This window comes from Notechis scutatus, chromosome 1, assembly GCF_049901735.1.
Source record: "Notechis scutatus isolate UNSWTSFEM ecotype Mainland chromosome 1, rNotScu1.2, whole genome shotgun sequence".
Classification (NCBI taxonomy): Eukaryota; Metazoa; Chordata; class Lepidosauria; order Squamata; family Elapidae; genus Notechis; species Notechis scutatus.
Window position 1 is genome coordinate 258828037 of NC_142009.1, and position 25145 is coordinate 258853181.

The 25145-nt window shown below is 38.4% G+C and overlaps 1 protein-coding gene across 14 annotated transcripts in view; it reads left to right on the top strand.

The window, feature by feature from the left end:
- ANO1 (anoctamin 1) overlaps positions 1–25145 on the top strand; it is a 147313-nt gene that overhangs the window by 31839 nt on the left and 90329 nt on the right. The window contains exon 1 of one of the 14 annotated variants that reach the window (XM_087951140.1): positions 13169–13189. The exons of the other annotated variants lie outside the window; for them this stretch is intronic. Coding sequence (XP_087807266.1) covers positions 13177–13189 — 13 coding nt within the window. The 5' untranslated portion in view covers positions 13169–13176. Of the gene's footprint in view, positions 1–13168; positions 13190–25145 lie in introns of those variants that run through there. 14 annotated transcript variants of the gene reach the window in all.

Sequence of the window (25145 nt, forward strand, 5' to 3'; positions counted from 1 at the left end):
TTAATGACCCCTGGTTTATAGAGTCAGCATATTGCCCCCCAAAATTTGGGTCCTCATTTTACCCACCTCGGAAGGATGGAAGGCTGAGTCAACCTTGAGCCTCGTAAGATTTGAACTGCCAAATTGCTGGCACTCCGCAGAAATAGCCTGTAATACTGCACTCTAACCACTGTGCCACCTTGGCTCATTCTGCATAGCCTCTGGGCACTGATATACATTGATTGCATCTCCTGTTCAGCACATGATCAAGATATATAAATGAGTATTATCTGAATATTGATGATAGTTCACCCTATTCTGGTGGATAACATCTAGTGACTTTGTGTAGATGTTAATCTACACAAAGTGAAAGAGTAGACATGTAGCATTCTGTAATGGAGGGTTTTATAGCCTAGACCACATTCCAATCACTATCACTGACTGAAATTGATTTCCAGAGGAAGGATCATTGCAGTATGCCAACTCTCAACCCCAGAGGTAGACCAGAATGGTATCATGATTTATAGTACTGAAGACCTGACAGGTCAAATAGAACCAAATGGGCATATCCCTTTATCCTGGTCTTACCAAGGGATATCCACAAAATTAAGCACTGTGATCTAGTTGCCATATCCAGCCTGAATCCAATTTAAACAGATTCAAATAATATTTTTCTTTGGGGCTCTCCATATCTATGGGCCCACCACCTTCTTAACAAAATGGAACATTAAAAACAGATTGATAGTTACCCAAAACACCTGGATTGAGTGATGTCTTTTTAAGGATGGGACAAACAATTGCCTCTTTCAAATATGGCAGTACTTTTATGGATGCATTTACCACCATTCTGACCTAGTGACCAGTGGTGGAATTCAAAAATATTTACTACCAGTTCTGTGGGCGTGGCTTATTTGGTGGGTGTGGCTTGGTGGTCATGTGACTGTGGGCATGGCTTGGGGGTCATGTGACTGGGTAGACATGGCTTGGTCACGTGACTGAGTGGGTGTGGCCAGCTTAATGTCAATGGGCTCCATGGAGAACACGGCCCTAATCTTACCAGTTCCAGATAAACATTCCTATGCCGTTTCCAAATATAACACCAACCTTACCTGTTTCCCAGTCCTTAAGGAGATTTGCGGTTCTTCTTCTTTAGCCAAAAGCATTTTACTATCTGCTGTGAGCTCAGGTATTTCCCAGTTTACGAAATACCAGGGTTTAAGATGCGGTATTTCAATTTTTTTTTAAGGTAGGTCTCTTGATTAAGTATTGTTCTAATTTACCCAACCAACATTTGCTTGTTTCCCCCAGATGATCCCACCTGTATTGTGGTCCCTCAATTATGTATTTTGCCATTTTTGAATGCACAAATTTATCATTCTGTTCTTACTTACTGTAAACTTTTAGTCCAGGGGAGTAGGTTTTCCTCACTCCACTGGCTCAATAACTGCTCTAATGGGTATTTTCACGCCCTTACGTGTTAGAGTCACCCCTAAGGGTTCGCTCCACCTCCTGCAGCAAGAAAGTTAGCTGCAACAACTACAAGAATTCCCCATTCTTGTTGAGATTCCCCATCTTGTGTAACTTCCCCTCCTCTTTGTCTTGAATTGCTTGTGCAATGGGGCGAGGGTAACTTCTCTGCTGGAGATGAACAGGTACTGCCAGAGGCTTCACTTGAATGACTAGTGGTGCATGGTGCACTGCCTATCCTGGCGGATTATCTTCTGCCCATAATTGCTGCACATCCAACTCCTGCCAAATATCGAGGACTCAAACCTCTTGGGCCACCATTACTTGCCACATCTCATTTGGAGAATGCCTCATGACTAGCGCCATTTTATCTTCCTCAAATGACAAAGTTGCCCTCATTTTGCATAACATGTCCCAACCCAATAAGGGAATGGGACACTTGGGAAATGTATCGGAATTGATGTTCAATGTCCCTTCTGTTCAGGGAACATCTCAGGGGCTTTAGAAAGGGGTGGCAATTTACAGAGCCATCAACCCCTTGTATATTTATAACATCACCAGAAAAGGGGAGCCAACAACTTAGTAACTACAAATCTAGATGCCCCCTGTCTTCATTCAGACCAAGGGTTCATTGGGGGCTGAAGAGGTTCCTTAGGCCTAACCCCTTGATCTGTTTTTGGCATTTCCTTTTGTATTCCCTGCGCTCCTGCCCTGGGAACTTGATTATTGCCATCATCAACATTTTTTTGGGGGGGGGGGGGCAATATCTTCTTCATAGGGTTCAGTTTTCAAGACAGGTTTGATTTTAATCTGACTCGCCTTGATCTGAGATCTGGGATTTCTATTCATTTGGGCCATGTAGACCCTCATGAGTTCGACTCAGCATTTGCGAAGCCATTCAGGATTTTGTTTTACTACTACTTGCCACTGGTCAATATACTGGTATTGATCTGGGTGACCATTATCTGGGTAAGTAACAATTTGGTGGACTTTTGAAATGATGTCTAGATTAAAACTGCTTTCGGGGTTCCCTTCTTAAAATTCCTCAGCATACACTGAAGAGGTGTCCAGGGGACACTTCCTCCACCACCCATTTCTAGACACTGCCACTGACCTGTGATGCCGGACATTCCAACGGTCACCAACAGGAACTGCAATGGCTTAACCACCCACACAATACTAGGGCCTAGTTAGGATTCACTGATTCCGGGCCCAGGGGGGTGATCAGGCCCCCTCTTCCACTCTCAAAACAAGTGGGTCTGCACTTCCCCAATACTTATAATTGCCTGAAGGCATCTTCTTCCCAGCTGGTGTTATTTCGTGACTTATTTTTGATTCCATTTAGGTTCTTGGATTGGTCGGTTGTCCACCAGATACCCCTATAGTGCCATCTGCCCCTTCTGGCTGAAGGGTCAGTGAGACGGCCCAGGTTGGGCACCGGTCGGTCCGTGCTGTCCTCAGTGAAATATCGCTCTGAGTCCTGGCGGAGTCGCCATAAATGTTGCAGGAAATTACAAGACTCAGACCTTGGAATCCAAAAATAAGTTGGTTTTATTATTATGCTTTACTCAAGAGTATGATAGGCAACAGGCTTTTAAGGGACTGCCACAAAGAAAGGAGGACAATGTATTTTCCAAAGAAGCAAAATGCTAACAAGAAGCAATGGATGGAAACTGAACAAAGAGAGAAGCAACCTAAAACTAAGGAGAAACTTCCTGACAGTGAGAACAATTAACCAGTAGAACTGCCTGTCTCCAGAAGTTCTGGGTGCTCAATCACTGGAAGTTTTTGAGAAAAGACTGAACAGCCATTTCTCTGAAATGGCATAGGGTTCACCCCAAGGTCCTTTCTAAGTATTATTCTGACACCTTGCCCAGGGTTTCTACTCAGAGTTTGGCATCCTCAGTTTTCTTGCCTGAGCTGGGGGTTGGACTAGAAGACCTCCAAGGTCCCTTTCAACTCTTGTTAAACACATGTGTATTTTATGCTCTGGACTATTGACATTGAATGCATGTAAACCCTGAAAAATATGTGGTAGCCCTGGGCAAAAGAAAGGCAGAAAAATCACGCTAGGTGTAGGGACAATGTAAAATATTAACACATGATAAATAATGGAACAATTAAAAATAATAGCACAAAGTTTTATCTCTCTCACTTCCTATTTTTTTCTTTCTTTCTCTACCTTCCTCTTTCTTTCTTTCTTTCTTTCTTTCTTTCTTTCTTTCTTTCTTTCTTTCTTTCTTTCTTTCTTTCTTTCTTTCTTTCTTTCTTTCTTTCTTTCTTTCTTTCTTTCATACACACACACAAACACACACAGAGCACTTAACAGACAAGCATTTTGGAAGCAGCTCCTTTAAATTTCTCCAAGGCTTGAGTGGATTCCCCCACCCCTCTGTCAGACCGCACTCCTTCTCACTCCAGCACTTTAACTCACAAGGGGAAAGCTATACTTGCAATGTCCATGGGGAATCCTTGGAGAAATTTTTAAAGGACCTGCTTCCAAAATGCATTTCTTTTACGTTGCAAAAGTGCTCCAAGGCTCGATTCACCCCCATCCTCTCTCTGCACTCTTTCTCACTCCAGACACTTTAACTCACATGGGAAAAGTGATACTTGCAGCGTCCATGCCTTTCTTCCTTTTCCCCGGGGAGAAAGAGGGGAACAGAAAGCTAGGAGAGTGATCGCAAGTGAGCGACCGGGCGACCGTGGCCAGCCAGGGATTTCCACCAGTTTGGCGACCCATGCCAAATAACTGCTACCAGTTTGCCCGAATAGGTGCGAACCGGTTGAATTAGCACCTCTGCTAGTGACCCATTATCACCGTAGTGGCTTTTACCAACCGATAGGACCAGGGGTATAGTCCACAGATGGAAAGACTGGTGGTTTCAAGGACTCTGCCTTTGTCCTTGAAGGAACAATTTTGCAAAATCATCTTTCTTGGACTTGCCTAGCTGTCATCTAATTCCAAGTCAACTCAAAACATTTTATCCTCAAGATGCGCTGAAAATTCTCCACAGTGGCTTGGCACATTCCTCCAGCTTATCCTTTCTCTGATAGTGTCTGAAGAACTCTAAAAATGGAAAGTCGGCAGCAATCAGAGGATTACATGAGAGAAGACAAATATTGCTGCTTTATAGTTCTTTATTTTTTATTTTTTTATTTTATTTTATTTGGTTTGTCAATTGCTTACAAGATAATAGGTATAAGTAAAAACATAGTTATGAATACATGGATACATATAAGAAAAATAAAAGAAACAATAGGACAGGGATGTTAGGTATGTTGGTGCACTTATGTACGCCCCCTACAGACCTCTTAGGAAAGGGGTGAGGTCAATAGTAGAAAGTCTAAGGTGAACGGTTTTAGGGTTTGGGGAAGAAACCACAGAGTCAGGTAGAGTATTCCAGACATTGACCACTCTGTTGCTGAAGTCGTATTTCCTGCAATCAAGTTTGGTGCGATTAACCTTGAGTTTATATCTATTGTTTGCTCTTGTATTGTTATGGTTAAAGCTGAAGTATTCATTGACAGGTAGGACATTGCAATATATGATTTTATATACTATACTTAGATCGGACCCAAGACGGCATAGTTCTAGGTTTTCTAGGTCTAGAATTTCAAGTCTGATGGCATAAGGTATTCTGCAACAAGTAGAGGAGTGCAGAACTCTTCTTGTGAAATATTTCTGGACTTTCTCAACTGTGTTAATATCAGATATGTAATGTGGGTTCTAGACTGATGAGCTGTATTCGAATATTGGTCTAGCAAATGTTTTGAATGCTTTAGTTAGTAGTGTAATATTACCAGAGAAAAAGCTACGTAAGATTAGGCAGGCTAACAACACTTAATGCCTTTTTGGCTATGTAGTTAAAGTGGGCTCTAGCACTTAGATCATTAGAGATGAGTACTCCAACATCCTTGACAGAGTTTGGATCATCAACAAGGTCTTGACTATTCAGCCTGTATTTTATTTTCTGATTTTTTTTGCCAATATGTAAAACAGCATTTATTTGTTGAGATTTGAAGTTGCCATTTGTTTGACCATTCTGATACATAGTCGAGGTCTTTTTGAAGGGTAGCAGTATTGTCTGTGGTGCATACATGATATTCTTCCGACTAAAATCGGAATTCCAATTTTTCATTGCCCCCCCTCCCCCCCTTCTCCTCCTCCTTCCCCTCCCCTTGGAGGCCCCCTGAGTCAGGAGCAGGGAAGCGGCTGCCCAGTTCGGACCGACCACCCACCGGCTGGAAAGGAAGGGTGTGTATGTGTTGGTGTTGTGTGTGCAATTTCTTGGTGCGCGGCACGGGGTCTCTTTTGGCTGGCCCCGAAAGAGCGCACGCAGGGCGGGCAGTGGAGATGCAGGAGCAAATGTGGGAAGGAAGCGAACCTCGTTGCAAAGTTTTGCCTCTTTCTCTTTCTTTTTCTTCTAATGGAGTGTGTCTCCCCGGAGATAAGTGTGACTTTGTTGTGAATGGTCAGAGCTATTCAGCTAAGGTGCAAGGATGACTGTATGTTGCCACCGGGGATGCGGAGGTGTGGAAAGAGCCAGACGGCTGCAGCTCCCTCCGGAGAGTGAAAGCAATGTTCATTTACCGGAAAATTCCCCTGTGGGAAGTCGCGCGGAGGGAAAAAAAAAAAAGCTTGAGCGGCAACTGGAACCGGAGCTCCCTTGATTAACAATTCTGAATTTTTTTCCTTTTTTTTTTTACTCCCTTCCCACCGTTGACAATTAGGATCCGGTGCCTCCAGGGTCCTGTCGGCGTTGGGGGGGATGATTAGATTTGGGGAGGAGGGCGAGGTCAGAAGGAAAAGGCACTCCTGGCTACTTTTCAGGTTTTTTTTCAGAGGGGAATATCATGCCTGGTGGTGTTGAATAGCTTTACATCATCAGCGAAGAGAACACAGTTGCTCTTGATATGATCACAGAGGTCATTTATGTAGAGTATGAAAAGAGTTGGTCCTAGAACACTGCCTTGGGAGACACCACTGTTGACAGGTACAAAATTTGATAGGACGCTCCCAATTTTGACCATTTGTTGTCTGTTTGACAGGAATGCTTCTATCCAGTTATGCAGGTGTCCATAGATATCATAAGATTTTAGTTTTAGGAGTAGTTTGTCGTGTAGTTTTAGGAGTAGTTTGTCACTGAATCAAAGGGTTTACAGAAATCTATGTAGATTGCGTCTATTGCTTTGCCCTGATCTCACTTCCCACCTTTCCACTTTTTGACCTGGATTTTCTGAAGAAATCATTGAGCTTTCCTGAATTAGTAAGCAAGTAAAGGCTGCCCTTGCCAAGTTTTCAAGTAATCATGGCCTCAACAGAACTGTATTGGTTCAGAAAATTCCCTTTCGGATCTGTTAGTGGAATTATTAGAATCCAGGATGAATCAATCAAATAGGTTCCTTCCTGCTATTGAAGAAGAAGGCACAGCTTAGTTCTACAGCAGTGAACAGATGTTAATGTTCCCCATCCTTGGATCACATTGTATCTGCTCTGAGTCAAGAAACAAAACCTATACAGCATAAGGCCAGCCTCATTTGTTGAGCTGTTCACAATCTCTGAACTCGGTCACAGGAAAGTTACACCGAAGCCATTCAGAGTCCAATACCAATCCAGAAATGAGATCAAGTTAGCTGAGGAAGGACATTGCTGTGCAAGTTGTAAAATGATACAGAAGTAGCAGAACCAACTTTTCCCCTGAGTCCAACTTCAGAAACCAGACCTAACAGCCAGTTATTTTCAGAACCATGCCTATGGTTTTTATGATACTGTTAATAGTGAAATGTTCCTTTAGAATGGGATGAAAAAAGTATGAATTTAAAATGATATCACATTCATTTCCTCTAACTTTCTTTGTATGAGATATTTTCTAAGATTAAAAATTATCCAGTTCTACCCTGAATTAGAACTTCCAGGATAAGTCTATAGCTTTATTATCTTTATTCCGATTCTATACTGGGTGTACAGATAGCTATTTGCAGCACATACTGAAATGATTAAGTACCTCGTGTTAACCATTAATCAGTACTGACTAAAGATTAATAACTACTTTAATTTAATTAGACCCCTACTTTTATCCTTGAAGCTGGCAGACAGACATATATATCATTAACTTTATATATTAATTAGAAATCAGAGTCTCTTCCAGAGAATGATATAAATTCTGTAGTTTGCTACATGAAAGTTGATAAGGGGCCTTAAATGTGTTAAGGACCCCATTTCTTGGGTTTACTGTTAATTGGTAAACTATCAACTGCTGCATATATTCTTTTTTGTTTATTTTATTGTTTTAAATGTTATTGTTTTTATAGTTTTAGAACTATATGCTATATAGAGTCACTCATCCATTGGATGAGATGGACCTCTATAGACAATGAATGAATGAATGAATGAATGAAATCTACCAGTAATTTTCAAACACTTCATAAGGCTATTTGCAAGACAGAGCAGAGGTGTTCAGTTAGATAGATAGATATATAGACAAATGTGTGAATTTTGATAGAATGTTTACTAAGGATAGAAAAATAGATGGAGAAATGTTAAGACATACAAACAATAGTAATAAAGTAAGTAGGTTGCATGTGATCTGTTGCAAGGAGTTGAAAGAAGCTAAAATGTCTATATGTAAAAGAATGGGTTTTGGTTTATTTTGTGAGTGAGAATTGGTAATGCCAAATTGAATGCAGTGGGAATAGAATACCTCTCAGAAGTGCATGTGTGGTGGAACAAGAAAAGTTAAGGGAAGAATGACAGTGGGCTTACTTAAAGAGTAGGTGATCAATGCAAAAGAAGAGATAGTTTGCTTATACAGATAGCTATCTGCATACCCAGTATTGAAAAGGAAAATTGTGAAGGAAGAATGAATGGGTTGAAATGCAGAAGACATCATAATATGTGATTGGAAGGAATTTATGTGATTCTCAAAAAAAAAAAAAAAAAAGACAAAGGAGAACTTTCAACAACAAAAAACATTTATGAAGTGATGTGGTAGGAGAATGGGTTTTCAATGATAAAACATTATGAAGAGATAGAGTGAATAGTGTTGATATTTCCCTTTCTTTTTATCTTACTTATTCTTTCTTATTGTCAACTCTCGAAACGACTCTAGCTGAAGCCATATTTTTCTTGCTTCGTTTCTTAGTTGCCATACCTATGGAGAGGGAGGGGGACTTCTGGAATGTAGGATGTTTTCCTCCGATGTGCCAGACATAGTAACAATAAGGATCCTGAGAACCAAGGCCAGATCAACGTACCATAGCAACGGCAGGAGGGAGTGCTGAGAAGTTCATCACCTGCTTGGTTGGCTAACATGACCTGTGACACAAGGGGGTTCGACAGTATCTATTCTTTATGCCAAACCCGCAAAACTTACTCACCATTAGTTTCACATTTCACCGTGCCAATATGATGTACTCAATAAACAGGATTTTTGAGGAAGCCAAGGCCTCAGAGTCTTGAATTGGTTGGGAGCATTACTCAGAATCATGACACTTTTTCTCTGCTTTACATAACATTGCTTACCCTGAAAGGAAACAGTGTGATTGATATGTATTAATTTGGGGGTGGGGGTACAATTTATTCAAATGTTATATTAAAAACATGAATGCATGGGCAGGCGCACACGCACACACAATATAGTACTCATTAAAATTTATTTCACACTATCAGTAGACCAGTAATTATTTGAAAATGCCTCTGCTCTCCATCATCCACCCCACAGTTGTATTCAAGCATCAATCTTATTTGTATTTATCTGACTCAAATAAAATAGAGTTGGGTGTTGTAGTAAGCTGTATGTTGATGATGATGTTCAAAATCTTAAGACCACACAGTTATTTTTCATATGGATGTTAAACAGCAACCAGAGTAAAGGTGTTTGTAGAATGCCACAGCAAAACTAACAAGGAGCAAAGACACAAGTTCCTAATCTGTTTCTGAAATAATACTTTACATATGTGAACCATTACAACCCAAGATGTATTTCTCCTGTCCCTATATTACACAAACATTTGTATTGGTCTCATTTTACCATTATTGCATAACTATCTAGGGTGCAAAATTCCATGCTGCTCTCAGTTACCAACTCTGCTACAACATGCAGTGTTGCCAGGGTTGTACAAATCAGTTTTAATGAGTATTTAGATCATTATTATAATGTTTTGTATAAGATTTATTATATCATTAAGTAGATTTAGTTGGCCGTGTTTTTTATGTTCATTATTGTTTTTAGCCCTTCTTTTAGATTTATGTTATATTATTATTGTATTTTTATATTTTTAAATTTCTTCTTCCCTCACTTCTTTATATTGGTATTTGACTGTAATAAAGGTTGATTTGATTTGATAGATAAGAAATAAAGTAAGACTATTGTGGAACATTTCAAAACAACATCGCCCAACACTGAGGAGAAACAACCAATCATTGATTCAACAATTAGGGTACCAACTTTACAAGAATAGACTAGAACAGAATACTTTATTGGGCAAGTGTGATTGGACACAGGAATTTGTCTTATGTGCATAAGCTCTAAGTGTACATACAAACAACAGAGTAATATAATCATAAGATACCAATAAGAGAAGGTAATAGAACAGATTAGAAGGATAATAGTAATAAATCATACTACATGGGTAATATCCTTAGACAAAAGATAGTAGTGTGGGAATTAAATGTTCAGCAGTGTGATGGTATGAGGGAAAGAGTTTTGGCATGCAGTGTTCTATAGCAGCATCTCAAGAGGAGGAGTTGAAACAGTTTATGTCCAGGATGTGTGGGGTTTAGAGGAAAGAGTTTCCCTAATGAACTTTCAAATTGTGTTACTTTGCCCTATTACAATCAAGGGCTTTCCCAGTGTCCCTACCATGACTATTTCTTGACCTTGGCTATAAAGGAAAATAGCTCCTAGAGCAGGGATCCCCAACCTTTTCGACGCCGCCGCCCGGTTCCGACATCAGCTGGCGCGCATGCCCGGTATCAAGGCAGTTCAACTGGGCGCCGCCATCTTTTTATGACGAAAAGGCGCTTCCGGTGGATGTCACCGAGCGAGCTGTTCATAAAAGATGGCGGCGCCAGCGCTTCTGGTGAGCTTTTTCGGTAGAAATGGCTTTCTACCCGAAAAGCTCATCGAAGCGCTGGCGCCGCCATCTTTATGACGAAACAGCGCTCCGGTGAGCTTTCCAAAAAGATGGCGGCGCCCAGCAACCAGCGGCCCGGTAAGGCTTGTTCCGCGCCCGGTACCGTCCGCGGACCGGCGGTTGGGGACCCCTGTCCTAGAGCATCCTTTCCAGAACCATAATGCTTATGCTAAGACAGTGGTCGCCAACCAGTGGGCTAGGGACCACTGGTGGTCCGTGAGAAAATTTTGGTGGTCCACAGAGAAATGTTCCCCCAAAGCAATTAATCCAAGCTGTGCGGGAACACATGGCTGCACCACCCACATAGCCCGCCCACCCGCTAGCCCCCACCCTTTGGCAGAGTGCAAACCTTACCTTGAGTAGAGCCATGCAAGCTGGAACTGGAAGGTCAGGCTAACGGCGGGGGAGGGAAATCCGTCCCAGGGTGGCTTGCTGATGTTGGTGGGAAAGTCGGTCCCATATTCCAGAGCTTCAGTAGTCACATGACTGGCCCTTTGGTCATCCTGGAGCAGCTCCTCCAGTCCATGGCAGGCCGGTGCACCCCGGTGGAGGAGCAGCTGCTCTGGGATGACCAAAGGGCCAGTCCTGTGACTTCTGCAGCTCTGGAATATGAGACTGACTTTCCCACCAACGTCAACAAGCCATTGTCAAAATTCATATTAGTGGTCCGCGGGATTTAAAATTATGAGTTTGATGGTCCCTGAGGTCCAAAAGGTTGGCAACCCCTGTTCTAAGAGACCTACAGCAACACCGTTTGTTTCTGTCATATTCATAAGCAGAGATTGATAATGTGGAAATAATAAATGGTTTGTTTTCCAGTGCTTATGGTTCATGATATATCATACTAAAGAAAACTTGACTCACAAAGAAATTGAAATTTGATGTTCTCCTGGCTTTCCCCCCCGTCCAGATAATCTCTCAATCTCTGTTTACACTGGTAGATTCAGTTATCTGTAGCATTCTTCTCCTTGTAATGCTTTCATCAAATTCCAAGCTCAAGACTTTATGCTCCAAAATCATCAAGTGTAAAAAAGGAATGGCCAGAATATATTCTAAGTCAGGGGTCCCAAACCCCGGGTCCATGGACTAGTATCAGGCCACGGCATGCCAGAAACCAGGCCACACAAACAAATGAAGCTCCACCTGTGGATTGCAGGCAGCACATGAAACCGTGCCCACTCTGGTCTGCGGGGAAAACCTCTCTCCACGGAACCAGTTCCTGCTGCCCAAAGGATTAGGGGCTTCTGTTCTAAGTTACTAGCATGGGCTTCCTTTTACCCCATACCCACAAAATTCTATCGCTGTCAAAGAAGGAAGATAGCAGATTTTAGCTACTTATTTTCATGGAGAATTGGAAAAGGTTAAAAGATAAATTTACCCTCTAGCCCTTCATGACCCCATGAGGTTTTTGAAAAAAATAAATTATTTTAAAAAATTAATGTATCTAATAACAGCCCTGATTCTGATTGGCTATTAGTTGGATGACTGTTGACTAGGACTGAAATAAACATGTTTCTTGTAAAAATGTTTTGTATTTAATAGAAATAAAGGGAGCAATATTTTTCAAACTCCAGTAAAGAAGGAAGGAGGAATGCCTCTCTTCCCAGCTATGATCCTAAATAAAATCTCATCCTTTTGTAGCTGTAACCTTAAGAAATAAGTTCAGGTGGTGCCAATAGGACATCCCCTTTACTATGTCCAAGTATTGTCAAATTGCCACAGAGGATAACTGACTTAAACCCTGCCTCTGTCCACCCCTCAGCCTTATGTTTGCAATTCCATTAAAAATAAAGCTGATGTTGTTTTTAATAGTGTGTTCAGCATCATGTCTATTTTACTCTTTTTTTTTCATTAGTGAAATGTGCTTAATATAGCCATTGGCACAGGACTTTCTCTTTGACCTAAACAAAGTGAAGGAGTTTCTGTAGTCTGTATTTCAGTGTGCAGCCAAAAAAATACAACACTAATTAATGTCAATAAACGTTTCTCTGAAGGGCTTTTCCCTAACTTATGCCCTCCTTGTGCCTGAGTTGGACTAGGGACTTTAGAGTTTCCAGCCAGAAGGACCAAGGTGTGGGAATGTCAAAAGTTGGAGTTCACAAATGGAGGATGCCAAATTAGGAAACTTTATTTTATTTTATTTTGTTAGGTCAAATAGAATAAGCATACCAGTTCTGTAGACTAGGGGTTCTCAAAATGAGAGCTGCAACTCCCTGTAGAGGGTTGCAAGCAGCTGAGAAGGATGCTCAAATATTCATGTATTTGTTTGTTGAATTTATATGGCTGCCCATCTCACATACATGACTGAGTAAATCGCAGCATTAAAAAAATAAAATCAGTATAAACAAACAAAATTGTAACAACAAAAATAATAAAACAGTAAAACCTATTTTTAAAGGCATGTTAAAAAATCTGCAATCCAACATGCTGACAATACAACAACTGCAGGATCCCGGGCAAGCCATCTTCAAGCCTTTCCAGATGGCCAAATAAGGACAGGACCAGAGTGGATACAGTGGCAAAAAGGCCCTCCTCTTGGATACTGTCAGATGACATTCCTTACTGGATGGGACACCTAGCACATGCCTTCTCATGGACCTGATGGGTTTGTCCTATCTTGGAAATATTCATATGACTTTGACATTTTTGTTCCATGATGTATAGTGGTATATCTTTCTTACATCCCTGGAGTGTCTGGTTGGTACAGGATATGTGTTAGTGATGATAGTGAATTTGTTTGATGCTAAATTCGTATTTGGCATACTTATTTCTACCAGTTGTATTTGTAATATCCTGATTATGTAAGATTAGAGTTCCTGTTGTACTATGGTGAAATGATTCAGATACAGATTAGTTCTTTATCTTCCATTCTTTAAATTGAAATAAAAATCAAAGCATACATGTATCAGTGCTAATTAGACCAGATTATAGTGTCAGTAAATAAGAATGTAGCTTATTCCCACATTCCATGCTTTGCTAAATTTTAAACCGAGGCTATCACTCATTTTTGACCAGCAGGAAAAATGGAAACTTAATGGCATTCTTTTAGAGTAATAACCTGAAATCAAATTATATTAATAATTTTATCCAGTAGATCAGGTGTGTCAAACTTGTTATGACAATGTGACGTATCACAACTTTTTTCCCTTTTGCTAAACTGATGGTGGGCGTGGCCAGCACATGATGCACCCAGCCCGCTGCCCGTGAATTTGACACCCCTGCAATAAATGCACAGTAGAATGCAAAGGTACACAAAAGGCAATAAAATCACCATAAATTAGAAACAAATATAATTAATACAGTCTATAATTTTAATGTGCTTAATGGATAGGTCATTAAGACAAATTAATTAATTGTGAAGGATATATCAGATATGGCATATCTTTCTAAAACAATACATGCTATACTTTACTTCTGGGGTAATTAAATAGTGATTAATTCCACAGGAGAAAAGTGAATTCTAAATAAAATAATAATGTAGAATAAATGAAGGCCTGGTATAACTAATAGTTTTAGAAGTTATATTCTTAATGATATTTCTAGGAAATCAATCTTAAATACTCATATAGCAGTTTATTTTTTTCTTATGAGCTATTGTAGAATCCAAAGGTCTAAGTAACCACCAGGCTTACAACTGCTGTTTCCCTACTTGTTTTATGAGCTCCAGCAAAGAATATAATTGAGTCCAGTTGGTCATGCTCGCAGTAAGACTTTTTTTCAGCTTAAGAAAACTCGTGTATCACAATACATAACTGGTGACATGAAGTATGTAATAGGGAACAGGTTTCTCATTAAATTAATAAGAACTTTCTCATTTTCACTTTTCTCATGTAGCAGTTGCGGCTCTGAAGGAAGGAAGTGCGATTCTGTGTCCGTGCTTGAATAAAGGCATTTTTCAAGTTTCTGCACATCTCTCCTAACTTCTGCTTATATATATAGGGTTAGGGTTTGGGAGAAAAGGCTCTTGTTATAATGCTCTTCCCTGTCCTCCTCTTTCATTTCACCCAAAAGCAATATTTGGAATACTTTTATTGAAGCTCAGCTATTTAGAGCAGCGGTTGCCAACAGGTGGGCCGTGGCCCACTGGTGGGCCGCGAGAAAATTTTCGTGGGCTGCAGAGAAATCTCACCCCCAGAGCACCCCCAAAGCAATTAATCCAGGCTGCGCAGAAACACAAGGCTGCACTGCCCACATGGCCTGCGGGAACCCTCCCCTCCCACTCACTCCTTACCAGGGAAACTTGCCTGCTAAATTGCTATTTTTCCTTTTCCCGACCATCATTTGTTCTGCTGTGCCGGGAGATTTAGATTAGCTAGGAAGCAGGAAATGGTTGGATTTCTTGCTTTCTAGCTAGTCTTTAGATCTTCGGCTCTGCTTTTAAGCACAGCCAAAACTCCCTTAGGACTGAAGGTTCTATTATTCAGTGCAGACTTACGGAAAGCAAATTTTATGTGACAGACTCAGGTAGCCAATGGTAGATAGATTGATCAATGAATGATTCTGTGAACAATTCAATCTGCCTGCCTGCTTTGCCTGATTTTGGGTAAAAGTTGTTCTTTTTATATAAAAAGAATCAATATTTACATACATGGCGTGTTGTGAGTTACTTTTGTGAGTGTGTTGCTAGCAAATTTTATGAATTTGCTTGCAAGCAAATTTTATGTGACAGACTGAGCTAGCCAATGGCAGATAGATAGATAGATCACTGAATGATTCTGTGAGCAACTCAATCTGCCTGCCTGCTTTGCCTGGTTTTGGGTAAAAGTTGCTCTTTTTTATAAAAAATTCAATATTTACATAAATATTTGTAATATTTACATATAAGCCATGCCCAGCCAGTCACATGACCACCAAGCCACAGCTACAAATTAGGCCACGCCCAGAGAACTGGTTAGAATTATGCGTTTGGTGGTCCCTGAGGTCCAAAAGGTTGGCGACCCCTGATTTAGAGAACACATAATTGCTGGAGAACCTCTGATAACCATAAAACTATAAGATAAATGGAAATGGATTATCTTGTATATGGTTTTGCTTTTAAAGATAGGATGTGTCTACATCGATACAGTTTTAACTATTCTTTTGAGTAGAATAGTTTAGATAGAATCTCAGAACAAGACACTGATGGAAAATATAGTGATTGAATTATCCGAAGAAATAACTTCCATAGCGATGATTATCATGTTAATATTATAGAGAACTCAGGAATCTCCTGTATGCAGTCAAGGGATTAAAGAATTTTTGTCCATCTCTCCTAGAAGTATATACAGCTTTCCTGTGCTCTCTCTGACCTTGTGTGTCTTATAAGATAAATAAGAATTCTTATCCTTTCCATCCATGAATTCCTTTATGGACTGTCTGCAATACAGACCCTTCAGGTTATCTGGTATGAATGGTATGCACCGTGTCTGTGCACTTTAGTCTGCTAAAATCTCTATTTAGGAATCTGTTTCTTATGAAATAATTATGTTAATATTTTCTTTGCAGAACCGTAACATTGGCCATGGCCTTATAAGCTGGGTTATCTTATTTTCTAAATAAAATAATCTGTTTCTCTTTTCTGCAGAGAAACTTTAATTAAGAATAATTTTAGGGAGTACTAATGGACTGGAAAAGCAACTCATTGAAGAAAATTGAGAAAATTTCAGTGTGAATTAACTGCTGGCTATACTGATTATGCTGTCTTCTGAATTTGTTTTGTTTTGCTACTTTCCCTTTCTGTGACAAGTTCCAGGCCAATGCTTCATTGTTTTTTGTTTTCTTTGGGAGGAAGAAAGCTTGAGGATTATGACTTATTTTTAGTTTATGTTATTTATTTAACTCTTTATATTCCAAACCTCTCTCCCACAAAATAGAGTAGCTAATGAGATATAATTTTATTTATATCAAGCTTAAAATGAATGCTATGAAACCAGCATATAGCATCAAGTTTCACGATATGTAACAAGAAGCAACACCGCTTAGTAAATGATGAGGATTTTAAAGCAATACATCTGTGTATCTACTTTACTAGTTTTCCCTTCCACCCTAAAGCCAATATCTGAAATGTTGCTACCCATACAAGATAATCCTTGCTGCACAGTTGGAATGAGTTTCTGCTCAAATGCTTCCAGAAAGTTTTAGCATATTTTAAGGGTGATGATTGGTGGTTCCCTCAGTAAAAATCCAGTTCCATCCAGATCCTATCCAGCATGTGAAAACCCTCCTTCATTTGCCATGCACAATTCTCTGATTACAGACTGCATTTTAATTTTTCTTTGAAAAAAAGAATTGAGTTTTCTGTAGGGTCAATCAATGAACTTTAAAAAAAACAACAACCCAAACTTAAAACTGTTGATTGATTGGTCAGTTGTTCTACCTACTGATTTCAGGGTGGCAGCAATGAGTACCTTTTTTTAATTGCTTGAGTGCCATCTGGTGGTTAGTCAGGATCTGACTAGCCAAGATGCAGCCCCTGGGTAAGTCCAGCTAAAGAATTGGAACTTGGAGAAGTTCTGTGGGTTGATGTGGGGCTGAAGACTACCCTAAGAATGTAATGTGAGGAGAAGTAGTAATCAGGTAGCTCCTTCATGGGAACAATAGGAATGGAAAGGAATTCTACCTAGCAGGTTACATAAATACAAGAACTAAACACAATTATACTTTCAGTTGCACACATTAAATGAGGCATGGACTAGTCAATTTCAAGGCTTTAAACCATTCAAAAAGAAAAAAAATGGCTGTGGAGGCTGGAATTTCTGGGTCCCAAACAAGCCAGAAGTGGACTAAGAAATAGGTAAAGAGATAAGCAATCAGATTGAAGGCTGAAACCCATAAGAAACCAGCAAAATTGGAATCACAGAGTTACCAGCACAAAGGACATCATTTCAGGCTGTCCATCAATGTTGCTTTCTGTTTCCTGCCACATTTTGAGACAGAATATTAAGGATAAACATCACTTCCCTGGGTCTAGCTTTTTTACCCATCCTTGAGCGGTCTCAGCTGTAGAAGGACACTGAAATTTAGATAGAGATATGCAGACATACGTTCAGGAAGCAGGAGTCTGGGTGGGTTTTCCCTTAACTAGATGTTGAAATATTACCAAAAAGGAAGTGAACTTAGCCTTCAGGAGAAGTGGGTAGTTTCAGAGTATGAACATCACAATTGAGAAAGCACTGAACTATGACCTGTTTATGCATTTCTGTGGATTTTAGAATTCCCTAGAAGAAATGAGTGTCCTGCTAGAATCAGCTAGGATTTAGGGCTTTAAAGCACTTTTATGTTTTTGCAGTTCTTAAAATGTGCTTGAATGAAAATATACTCAAAGCTACAAGTCCACATTTGGTCTTTACTGAGACCAAAGCTACAAGTCCACATTTGGTCTTTACTGAGACTCCAAGGTGTTCTTACTTTCTTTCTGCTCTGTTCAAGTAACAAACTACTTACTCATTTTTCTTTCTGTGAAAGATTTTTAAATTGGAGGCAGGGACGTCACAGTAAATCCCCCAGGTTTTCTTAGGTATCTTTTTTAAATGCAGAGGAATATTTTCAACTAACTCCTAGTTATTAATTCTTAACAGACTACTCAATCTTAAGAACCAACAGTCTTCCTAATGAAAGCCGGTTAGCATACCTATTTCAGGTTTCACCCAAATTTGAAAAAAATAATAATTCAGGATTCCCTTTCTTTTTAGGTTCACAACTTTAAAAAGAGAAATATTTTCTAGAAATTTGACACGTTTCCATTAACTAAATAACATTATATATGTTGGAGGTATGGAAGTATGAATGTAAAAGGTATGACCTAATCTTTCAAAACATGTTCTGTGAACTTCTGAGTTCAACACTAAGTAATAGAAATGCAGAAATAAACTCTAGGCCTTAACACTTAATAATGTGGCAACCTCCAACAGCATTTTAATGTAGAAAAGAGATGTGGCTTTTTAACAGGCAAGCAGAATGTCAGATGAATGTCTAACCTGTTTCCAGCAATTTGTGCTGATGTCAGCATGGGAGAAGATTTATGCATTACTTTACTTTACATTTGTTACCCTTATCAATAATGATATTTGGCAAGTGGTTGGGCCTGAGCTTAATGCATTTTACCATGAGAGGTGAGTCAAAGCACTTCATTTGGAAGATGATGTAAGCCCTCTCTCTCCCTCCCTCCCTCCCTCCCTCCCTCTCTCAAAAACATATTTCAAAAACTTGCATCAAAAGATGTTAGCATAGCACAATAGCAGAAATAATATTGTGTGCATGTTGAATTGTGAGAATACAAGACAACTTGGAACTCTTATGTATTCACCAATAGAAAAAGTGTAAGCATCCATCATATAGTTGTCATGATTTAAATCGGTCCATTTTTAAAATTTATTTATTTATTTATTTGAAAAATACATTTTTCAGTAATAAATTATAAAGCATTTGATGCATGTGCAAGGGACTGTTACTTTCTGTTGCTCTCTCCTGCTATCTAGCATTTGTACAGATTTCTGCAAATCCAGGTTTGTCAGCTTTATTAATGCAGATGTCATTCTTCAAGTAGGATAGGCATATTGGTGAAAACAAGCAACTGCAACATTGCCAGGGGAAAAGCAATGTTTTAGATATTCAAAAGTGTTGAGGATAAAAAAAATATCAGCTCATTTTAAGGCCTGATTCCAAGTAACAACTTTTTTAATGACAGACAGTGCTTAATAGGCGATGGCAGTAGTTTTGAAGTTGTCTTTTAAAAGCAATCCCATTTAGCATTCATTATTTCTTGCAAAATATGAGGACTGTCCTGGCAAGAAAAATCTCCTTTGTTTGAAAAGGGAACAGTTTATATAAAAGAATAGGGTACAGATAAAATTAGAAAAATGATTTTAAGCCAACCCACCCCCATTTTTGCATTATTGATTCCTGCTTATTCAGGAGGAAACTGGTGGCTAGAAGCCCACTGAAATTCTTGATATGATCAGAAAAAGATGTCCCCCTTCCATCTGTCTTGGAAAGCACCATTCTCAGAGCACTGCTGTCCCCTTTTCATCTTCAATGTCAACTCTTTACTTTCAACTCAACTTTGCTGCAGTTCAGGAGTTAAGGATGCTAGATGAAACTAGCAGGAGCTTTGGAAAGTATTTTTTAATAGCGTCCTTTCCTACTTTTTACCTTGACTGGGTTTTTAATAAGTTAATACGTTTGATACTTTTCTCTCTTTGCAACTAAGTTTTAGAACCTTTGAAGAGGATGATCATCTGAATAATACAGAAAAGAAAGCACCTAAATACTCACTCTCTGCCATAACCTCTCATCTTTGAAATACAGGTAGTCCTCAACTTATGACAACAATTGAGTCCAAAATTGATATTGCTGAGAAATTTGTTGAGTTTTGCCCCGTTTTATGACTTTCCTTGCCATATATGTTAAGTGAATCACTGCAGTTCCTAAATTAATAACACGATTATTAAGTGAATTCGGTTTCCCCATTGACTTTGCTTGTCAGAAGGTTGTAAACAGTGATCACGTGATCATAGGACACTGCAACTGTCATAAACATGCATCAATTGTCAAGCATTTGAATGTAAATCACAGGACCATGATGATGCTGCAATGGTCATAAGTTTGAAAAATGTTTATAAATCACTTTTTTCAGTGCCATTGTACCTTTGAATGGTTACTAAGTGCCCTGTTATAAGCCAAGGATAACGTGTAGTTGTTCATTTTCTTTACAATTCTTCATTATTTGTTCAATCCTTCTGTTACTTAATTCCATCAAGGATATATGATGAGGTCTCCTGGCTAAAGCCATAGGCCCATGAAATCCAGGATTCTATGTCTCACCATGGCCAACCGAAGGCATTTGGTCTCTTTTAAAGCCAACCAGTTGGGACAATTCCACAACTGTTTAGAAGAAAATTCCAGGGTTTAAATCTATGCTGAGTGAAAACATTTCCTGAATCTATCTGCATTTAATTTTAAAGAATGATTACAAATTCTAACATTGTGAATGAGGAAATTTCCTCCCTATTATCAATGCCTTCTGTTATGTCTTCCATTTCCTCCTTAATTTCAAGCTAAAAAGTTCTAATTGTTGTAGTATTTTTAATGGAGCAGCTGTTCCAAGAACCTAATAATGTTGATTTTGTCTTTATTATTTTTTTACTTCTGCACAATATGTATAACTTTTTAAAGATGTGGTGACCAGAACTTACACAATCTTCCAAATACGATTGGACCATAGATTTATATAAGGGTATCATATCAGCAATTATATTTCCAGTCCCTTTTATTCCAAATATGCAAACTGCATTTTTTTAAAAAGTACATACTTATTGGCATTTTCATAAATCTGTCTACCATGACTCCAAATTCCTTTCTTGGTCAACCACTGCCAATTTGCACTAATGTATACAGTGCCATATTCTTCCAGAAAAATCAAGGCAGGTACAATTCAACCTGGAAGCTTCTCTTATTTTAATCTCAAAGGTATAAGATAAAATTCAGGAAAGGAGGTTGTCTCATTTTTCCAGTGACAGGTATTGAAATTCATATTAGTTTTTCAACTGAGCCTTGATTTTTTTTAACTCAGCTGTGCATTAAAACTCTGTTGCTAACATACAACCATCTTGGTAGTACATTGAATATTGTGTATCCTCTACACTGTTTTCTTCACTGACTTAGTTTCTTGGCTTAACTTAATGATTTATTTATTCAACAGTATTAAAATGCATTTATCTTCTCCCTGTATCTAAGTCCCACAATGTGATAAATGGATATTTTTTTTAATAGGCATTTTTAAAATAACAAATGTAACAGAAAATTAAAAGTAGATTCATTTGGCAGTAAATGTAAAATTTTAACGAGCTGCATCTTGAATTGCTGGGGGCAGGAGATTCAAATATAAAATGTCATTATTGAAATGGCTAAGCTAAATGATGCCAACCACTATATTTCTGAACATAACAATCCTTTCATCTGTCATGAAATTTCAATTTTCATACTCTGAGTTCACAAGATTCAGTAAAAGCAAAAAAAAAAAAAAAAGAACTTGAATTTTTTTGTTTAGTCTTTCCCAAGCCTGGGTCTCCAGGTATGTTGGACTACAATTTGCAGAATTCTCTGATAACATGACTGACATGCCTGCAGGATATTACTTTGGAGAGATCTGTCCATATCAGGCTAAATTTAGTTGAAATCATATTCTGGCATTTTTTCTCCTAAATAGCAGGTTTATTAATTAATGGATTTATTCTTTCATTTAGACATGCATGCTTTCAAGTTTTCTTCTTGACTTCATGTAAAAGTACAACTATTTCCGTGTTTTCTATCTTTTCCTTACCACTACTTTGGAAGACTTCATATTTTATTTTTAACAGAAATGGAGATAAAACAGTGACACATGCTCAAAAAGGATATGCATGTTTGTATAAACAGGGGAATGGAAGTTTGTAGTCTGTCCGGAACATGAATAGGATTTGGAGCAGTTTCATTATTTTAGTGCATCTGCTTGGCTAGAATGAACTTTTCTAAAGGAAACTAAAAAGCCAGACATTAAAATGATAGAATACAGTACTATATACAATTTATATGTGTTGATTGTGTGCGCCTACCATGTAGAGTTAAAGAAAGAAAACATTGTAAAATAGTCTGCCCTGGCTGAAGGTGCCTGCTAATGTGTTAAGTCAATTTTTAGTCCATATATTCCATTGCCTTACTCATCCTGATTTTCAGGATCTCTGCTGAAAAATCAATATTCTGCAAATTCAGAATTTGCTTTTAAAATTAAGGTGTAGCTCAATATGCATTAATATTGTGAATAGTGAATCTAGATATGTGAAAATGATTGTGAACAATGTAGACATGAAGATTTGTAAATCTCTTTAAGCAATATAGTAAGCAGAGAAGTATATATTACTAGGTGTACCTAATATTAGTTGTGGTATGTCTGATTCACAAGAACTGCACTTGTTTAAAAAGTGCCTAAAAATATGGCAATTACATCAGGCAGTTTTGTGGTGGCGAGCTGTTGTGGCACAGTGGTTAGAATGCAGTATTGCAGGATAATTCTGCTGACTGCCAGCAGTTCAGTCCTGACTGGCTCAACGTTATCTCAGCCTTCCATTTTTCCGAAGTCGGTAAAATGAGGACCCAGATTGTTAGGGGAAATGTGCTGCCTCTGTAAACAGCTTAGAAAGGTCTGTAAAGCACTATGAAGTGGTATATAAGTCTAAGTGCTATTGCTATTGTTGTGCAAATAAATAATGTTTGGGATCAATCATGTCATTGATTTTTTATGATTATGCATAATTTTGTTTGATAATGTTGTAAGATGGGCATACTTATTTAAAATATTAATATGCAGTGTAATATTTGCATTTGAACAGTCAGCTGGCTTCTCTGTTCTGCTTTTATTCTAATATACTGTATACTTTAACCCAAGTTTTAGCTCAAAGTCAAATACATAGATCTAGCTTAGAACATAATATCAAATTAACACTTGTATATGAATGAGTCTTGAGAATCTTTGAGCTTGCATTTCCCTTTTCCCCTCCTTGGTTTCTATCAAACATAATTTATCCTTGATTTTCATTTCCATTGTGAATCAGGATTGGAAGGCAGTTCGTTTCTGCTTATAATTCAGGTTTTAAGGAAATCAGAATTTGCTTGTTCCTATAAAATTGTGAACTGTGGTTTGTTTTAGAGCTAGAATGAAGCGGGGGAAATAATGAACTACTTGTATAAGGGGAAATGAGTTAAAAAAGGGAAAACACAAATTTAAGAATGTGTTTACATATCATCAAAATGGGATTTTGGTGGGAGATTTGAATTCAACTCTCAGAGTTCCCTAATCTCTTTATTATATAGGAACTGAACGAATAGCTAATTTTAATCTTTTCTTTTCTAACAGTGGCTTAACTTAGGATCTGATTAGCAGATACTACTATAGATATTAAAAATAAATTTACTTATGTGTTTCTTGAGATAGTTCTCAGTATTATGAGGAAAGTTAATTCGTGAAATGAGACAAAAAGGAAACAGTTTGCCATATTCAAATATTTTGCAAATATTAATAAAGCACACCCTTTTTCCCCACAAACTGCAAAAAAAAAGAGGTTTTACTAAAATTTCTCTCCTGATGGCATTGATAGCAAAATCCTGTGGTTTTAGCCTTTCTCTGTTAATTCACATGAATTCTTTTGAAATGGGATAGATAGGATTATACCAAGTTCTTTGCTTATCCTAACGATTGCATTAAGATATTATTTTTCCTCTCTTTATAAAATTGGGATTCTTAAAAATTTTATGCTTAGGTACCCAATTGTAGGAGCTTTGCAAAAGAATATTCACAATTGAGGTCAGTCCCATGAGGAATGTCAAAAACATTTTTTCTCCAGTAAACTTTTCATTTGGCACAATTTCCTTTTTAATTATAGTACAGAGCAACTTCATCTCACTGTCTTCCCATGTTCAGATGTTTTCAGTTTACCAGATATGTCATATGTTTAGCTTTTTTTCTTCTTCCGCTTAATTGTGTCCAGTTCTTGGAGACTGCCTGGACAAGTCCCTGCAGTTTTCCTAAGGTTTTTCAGGAGCAATTTGCCACATTCCTAAGACTAAGAGAAAGTGATTGGACCAAGGTTACACAGCTGGCTTTGTGCCTAAGTAGGACTAGAATTCACATACTGCCAGTTTATGGGCTGGCACCTTAACTATTGTATAAACTGGCTAGACCAGGGCTGTCAAACTCCTGGCCCACGGGCTGGATGTGTCACATGCTGGCCACGCCCACTCCCACAAGCTGCAAAATTATTAGGACTTTGAGTAAATTTGACTGTTAGTAATTTTAGAGCAAACAAAATGCACTTGCAAGGGAGTGTTTATCCACTGTGGTAAGAATTTTGTGCTTTCAAAATCAACCAAATTTTGATTACACAGTTGATGGTACAATCAAAAGAGAACCTCTGTCATGCCTTGCTAGACTAGCTAGCTGCTGTTAGAAACAAAATGCTGGAATTTCTGCCCCCTGATTTCCTGGAGATGTGGTGGGTTTCAACTCCTACAATTCCCAGCCAATATGAGGGCAGACAGGCAACAAAGTGGAGAAGGTTGATCTAATTAACAAATAGTGGTTCTTAGATCGTCAGTGCCATGGAAGAGGTAAAATACTAGTTTATCTTTTGCAGGATTGGTTTATATTGGAAAACTTGAGATTTTTTCCTTTACTACCAATATTTTATGGCTGTCTTCACTGTCACATGGATGCAATTGTTTGATCAGTAGTGTTACTTAGGCTCGTTAAGAATAACTACTTTAGACATATCAATCAAACAAACTTTTTTTTTTAGGTGAAACAATCCTATTTTTGTATACATTGATTTGCAAAGCCTTATTGACTTTAGTTCTTATGTAAAAGGAAAAATAATATAAGGAGAGTGGTTTTAGTTTAAGACCTTAGTCTTTTATAATCTCAGTAAACAAAAGATTGTAATGTGCAGGGGCTCAAATTTAGGTACTGGAAAGCCATGTTATTTCATTCAACAAATAAATCACTGTTCTGTGCAATGCACTAGATTAATTCAAATATAAAAGGATGTGTATAT